Source organism: Montipora capricornis, chromosome 6 (assembly GCF_036669925.1).
Source record: "Montipora capricornis isolate CH-2021 chromosome 6, ASM3666992v2, whole genome shotgun sequence".
NCBI lineage: Eukaryota > Metazoa > Cnidaria > Anthozoa > Scleractinia > Acroporidae > Montipora > Montipora capricornis.
Genome location: NC_090888.1, coordinates 46,469,985 through 46,475,615, shown reverse-complemented (window position 1 = coordinate 46,475,615; position 5,631 = coordinate 46,469,985). Strand labels below are relative to the sequence as shown.

Sequence of the window (5,631 nt, the reverse complement as noted above, 5' to 3'; positions counted from 1 at the left end):
GTGATTTATATATTTCTAAGGTAGAAAAACAAACAGCACAGAAACTAGTTTTAGATTTTGCGGAATCTCCCTCCAAATTCTGGGGTTTCCGAATTACTTACGACTTCCTGTCGGACTGTCATTGTTATGCAAGCGACCAATCAAAAAATAGTTTAAGTCCATTATCCCAGAGTATCTCTGGGCGCTCACCCGCTGACGAAAAAGCCCGAGAACTCTGGATACGAGATTGGCCCAATATCAAAGATGTATGCTGTAAACTAGCATGATACTGGTCACATTGGAGGGGTGGACGTACCTAGGGACGTTCGTACTTACGTACGGACGAGCGATGACGTCATTGCTATAAAACCAAGATTCCAGGCTTCGATGGTTTACCAGTTTTTCTTAACAATGGAACTCTTCTACAAGAAATGGGTTACAATATCTAGAATCAAGTTACACGATAAATTTACAGAGAAAATGACGAATTATGGACGTTACATAACAGAACTTAAACAATAGACAAAAGAAGAAAAGGACTAGCATAAGCGCTGTATTTTCCACAAAAATATTTGACATACGTGTTCCAGGAAGATCAGAACAGTAATTACGATTATGGGTGCTATTTTTGATTACTTTGAAATATTAGAATATAGATTTACAAACAATTGTTGAGAACTCAAAAGAGACCGCTGTTGTCATGTAATCGATCTGAAACTGCGAGAGCAAGTCAAAAAGGCAAGAGGAGAAATAAAAATAAGTTGGTTCCAGAAATATAGTAAAAGAGCTCGCTTGGATAAAAACACCACTGACTGAAACACAAAGAAACGTTATTGGTACCAAAAACGAATTAAAATCATTTTTAATGAAAAACTTAGTTGGCCTAGCGTACCAAACACCTTTCTCGAACACCTGTTCCAAACCAAATTCATGACCTTAGGAGAAGACACATTCTGATCGCAACTACCAAAGAACAAACAAAGCCGTAGGAGCTAGTTTCTTAAGAGGTAATTAGCAATGTTGCTTGGAAACTGCCAGGAAAAGTGAAATGAAAACACTGACCTATTCAAAAGAACGTAAAACTAAAAGGACCGCAACTTGTGAGGCCAAGGAATGTGCTTAAATGATTGTATCTATAATTGTCGTTATCCAGCAAGGCAGAGGAATTCAATGAAATAATCGTAGCTACATTTTTATCGTTTAACAATATGTACGTATTTACATAGGGGGGGGAAGGGGGAGGGGGACTCCCATTTAAAGAGGACGGGGTGCTCGTCGTACCTTTTAGGGGTTAAAAAAGCGGTTTTGGTACCTCTTAGGGTGCTCTTAGGGTGTTCAGCCTCAAAAGGTCCACAGCGGGAGTTTTAACGGTACCTTTTAGGGTATTGAGCCGAAAAAATTATGAGGGAGACATTTATAATTTGTCTAATTAAAACCCCTAATTTGGTAGCTCTTAGGGGTTCTTTTCAAGATTTCCGACGGGCACCCCCGTCCTTTTTATATGGGAGTCCCCCCTCCGGAAGAATTAATGCGGTACTAACAGTCTCATTAGCGAGCTAAAAGTGTTTCTTTATCTCCGGTAGCTGAGGGTTTAGAGGATAAAAAAGAATTGAAACTTGCTCATTTTGCTACGATTCTTCTTGGGCAGTTCAGTGTTTGGGATGACAGAAGTGTGTGAACTAAGTCGAGGCTAAATTACAGCTTTTACGCGGTTTTGACCCAAGAATTATGACAGTAGTGAGTACTCCCTTCAGCTGAAATAATTTCTTTCAAAATATTCTTTCCAGGGTTGACACCAATGATAAGACTTATTCGGCGGGCAGTATTGGAAAACTCATCGACAGAAAAGTAAGAAATTGTATGACATTTAAATCCTTTCTCGTTTAACGTTTCAAAAATTTCAAACTAAGTTCGCCTTGACTATATCATTGTATGTGAACATTGTTCTTCCAGGTCAGTAAAGCTCTTGTTTGCTAACAATCAGGAGAAAGATATTCTGTGGAAACAGCAGTTAAATGAAATGGCTGAAACGGCAACTCAAAGGTGAGATTCCTCGACTTTTAGCCACATAAATGGCGATAAAACAAAAAAGAAAAGTTAAAACAACTGTCTCAAATTTTAAGCCGTGTCCTCATCCTTTGAGGATGTCTTGAGATGAATAAAGATTCCTTCCAAACAGACTTCCAAAACTGTTCCAATGTTTCGAACCAAAATGTTTTAGAGACCTGAATCTAGTCCAACCTAGAGAGTTTTCTTAGAGATACTCTATGCTCTTTCCTGACGCAGAGACGATATGAAGTCAAGCGGACACTGCTTTGGAATATGACTGGCTGTATATTAGCCAATCTCGTGCAACATGAGAGATGTAAATGTTCTTGGCAATGAAGTAGCTTATTTCTCAACTAACGATTGCTTCAATCTTGAGCGCTCGAACATAGAGGTGTGATGCACGCAGAAATATTGTAGTGCTCAAGAGAAGCGGAAGTAGCCAAGAGCAACTGTAACGTAACTTATTGAGTTCTACCAATTGCTACATCACTGTATATATGTACAGCTAAAAGCATAGGCCCATTGTTTTCTGTGATTAGTGAGTTTACTTATCATGTTGTAAAAGGTGTTTTTAGCTCTTGACTACATGAATATATAAATGTTTTTTCCTCAGATTTCAAGTTTATTACACAGTGTCCCAACCCACTCCCGAGTGGGATGGTTATGAAGGCCGTGTTTCTTTGGAAATGCTGTTAGAAATTCTACCCCCTCCCCCTAGTGCCGGCCACGAACGCGAATTGTTGATTTGTATATGTGGTCCTGATCCCTTTACCCATCACATCGTAAGGTGAGAGAACATCATTTACGAGTTTTTCATGCATGATAATAACAATAATAGTTATGATAATGACAATAATTACTTCATTGATGTCTTGAAATTATATGGCCAAGTCCAAGTGCTCTATTACAGTAAGAATCGGGGAGACGGCAAATCAAGGCGAATAAAGGAATTTGGTAGTTAACGAGTTGATGAGTAGAGGATATTACACGGTGGTGACTGAGAAGATTTTAATGTTATGTTGAGTGTCAGGAACAAGATACTGTTCCTGCCACGAGAACAATAAAATTCATATTTTCGAGCTAAGGTATATGGGCAGTAAATATACACGGTAGAGATGGAAAAGCAGGCCTCAATGCAAAAACTGGGCATAAATGGAAACCAATCGAGCGGTACCGAACGGTTAGTGCGAAGTCTTGCAGATATGAGCACTTACTCTGAAAACAGGAAGTGGCTGCCTGCTCACGTAGTAATTTAGCTGCTATAAATGTGCTTGTTGTTGTAAAGTTGGCAGGTAGATTCCCTCCAGATAAAATAGAAGCGACAAAAAAGACCAAAACTCCCCTTTCCTACGTAGCGAAAATTCTTTACCTTTCACAAAATTGTTGTGCAGTCCGTACATCCGTCCGCACAATGTGAACTTCCACACCAAGGCGACATCATAATGGCGGACCGATCCACTTAGAACGAGACACGCGACTTACCCTTCTCTCGCCGTCGACGATTTCGGATATCGACCTCAGATTATCTTTAAAGGAGTAGGTCAGCGACATTTCCCACTTTGTTCTCAAAAGGCCAGCAGACTCACCTACCCCTAGATGAAATATTTCGAGATACCTACCCACCACTACGCGTGGTCTAACAAAGAATTGGAAGAATTTTCACCACTTTTGCGTCAAGTAAGGCATCATATTGTGTCCGACCATTTGGTTTATCGAATTTCGATCAGGAACCCTTATGTTGCTTACTTGAGGTATCGTGCACCATTCTAAACCTAATAGTTCTCCGTCCTTCGGACTTCGCACTAAAAAGGCGGGAAAAAAGGCGGAAATCGTAACGTCGTTGCGAATATGACTACTCGTGTTACATACGAAAAATATGCCACTTGGTTCCCGGATGTAGTGGTCGTATTGATTCTACGAGTATTTAGTTCCCGGTAAAACATTCGTCCATGTAATAAGGTTAAATGAACCACTGCGAGAAAGCTTTGTTAGCATTCTTCCGTTGTTTCATTTACCGTTATCAGCTCGTTGGATAAAACCACTTGTCCTTGCTTCACTCCCCGCTAACGCAGCACCACAGTTTATTCAGAAAGCAACTTGTTCATTCTTCCAGTCAAGGTAGAGCAGATAGAACCAAATGTTGTTTTTTTGGAAGAGATAGAAAAACGGCAGGGATCGCAGAAAGACTTCTTAGAGCAGAGTACAAAGTCGATCTTGGAACGCATTTTTAAATTAATGAATTTTGGGGGAAGGAAGGAGTCAAGGGAACTACTGAAAACTGCAAACAAAAATGACATGTAAAACCACAATAGATATCGTTAGAGTCCGCAAATTTAAGCAGAGCGTATTTAGTTTAAAACGACCAAATCTGGAAAGCGTTTAAGCGGTATTACCGAAAGCGGAAAGCAAAGAGAAATCGCAAATCGTGATAGCAAATCCTTTCATCCACAGGTCTTAGGCGCTTTTTTTTTTCAAAAAAGCGACCCAAGTAATGGGTAATTTCTTTCATCTGAATTTGTTAGTGACACAAAAATTTCTTCTCGTATTGACCATCACTCAAATATTTACGAGGGCGCGCTTTGAAATGGAACCATTGGTTGTTGAAAGGAAACAATTTCTCTTGCGTCCAACATTAAACTTGGTGTTCTTTCTATTTTCAGCACGCTTAAAGATCTTAGTTATGCAGAAAACATGATCCATGCATTTCTGGGTTGATCACTGGCTTACCTCAAGGAAGGGTTGTAATACAGCGCTGTCTTTGAGGCAATGCGTTTCTTCGTTGGACTTGGTTGGTGCTAATCTCAATCAGCAGCAACTCTCTTGTCAACATTTGTAGTCTTAAACAGTTTGGGAAGGTGATACCAACTTCGCAAAAAATGGGACTTTAATGAAGTGAAATGGGCGAGAAGCTAGAGCAAAAGGCACTATTATTTTACACTGTAGGACAGTATGTTTGGAATGTTATCAAGCCACATAGAGCAAGGAGCAAGGATGGCGCAGTCTGTTAGTCCGCGGCCTTGGTGCAAGAGGTCCTTAGTTCGACTCCCGGATCTCGCATCCTTGTTTCGACTTCTTTCCCCTTCCGTGTAGCTAAGTAGCTTTAAATACCCGTAAAACGCAGCACTGATGGAGAGGGGGGGAGTAAAATGAGCGCGCCGTCGACCTGAGGTTTGTCAGTTGAATTACTGTTACGAGTTATCGACGTTAAATATGGTTACTTTACTTTACTTTTTTTTACTTTATTCCTATTCGACGGTTGCGTTTTTCCTTATCCTGATAAAAATAGTGATAATGAACTTTATTTAAGAGTCAAGACTTGTTGAGCTGAGACACTAATTGGGGACGCTGCATGTACATAGAAATCAAATCGAATATTGGTTATTGAGGTGAGCAGTAGTGACCGGATTACCAGGCCAGAGGAGAACCTCTTGAAGCAGAGAAGATAACCAACCCTGGTGTGACGTCAAGTCTTGGAATCGAACCAGGGCCACATTAGTGTGAGGGGTAAGTGCTCTCACCACTGCGCCAGCCCTGCTTCCTATCGTGAGGTGGTGAGGATGCGTCTTTACTGCCGTTTGGCAGGCAACACCCCAAATTCTATTT

General features: G+C 40.5%; 1 protein-coding gene across 1 annotated transcript in view; it reads left to right on the top strand.

The window, feature by feature from the left end:
* Positions 1–2,026, top strand: part of LOC138054009 (uncharacterized) — a 24,531-nt gene extending 22,505 nt beyond the window's left edge. Inside the window, exons 10-12 of the mRNA XM_068900530.1 lie at positions 1,563–1,649; positions 1,767–1,827; positions 1,933–2,026. Coding sequence (XP_068756631.1) covers positions 1,563–1,649; positions 1,767–1,827; positions 1,933–2,026 — 242 coding nt within the window. The remainder of the gene's footprint in view (positions 1–1,562; positions 1,650–1,766; positions 1,828–1,932) is intronic.
* Positions 2,027–5,631: the final 3,605 nt, after the last annotated feature.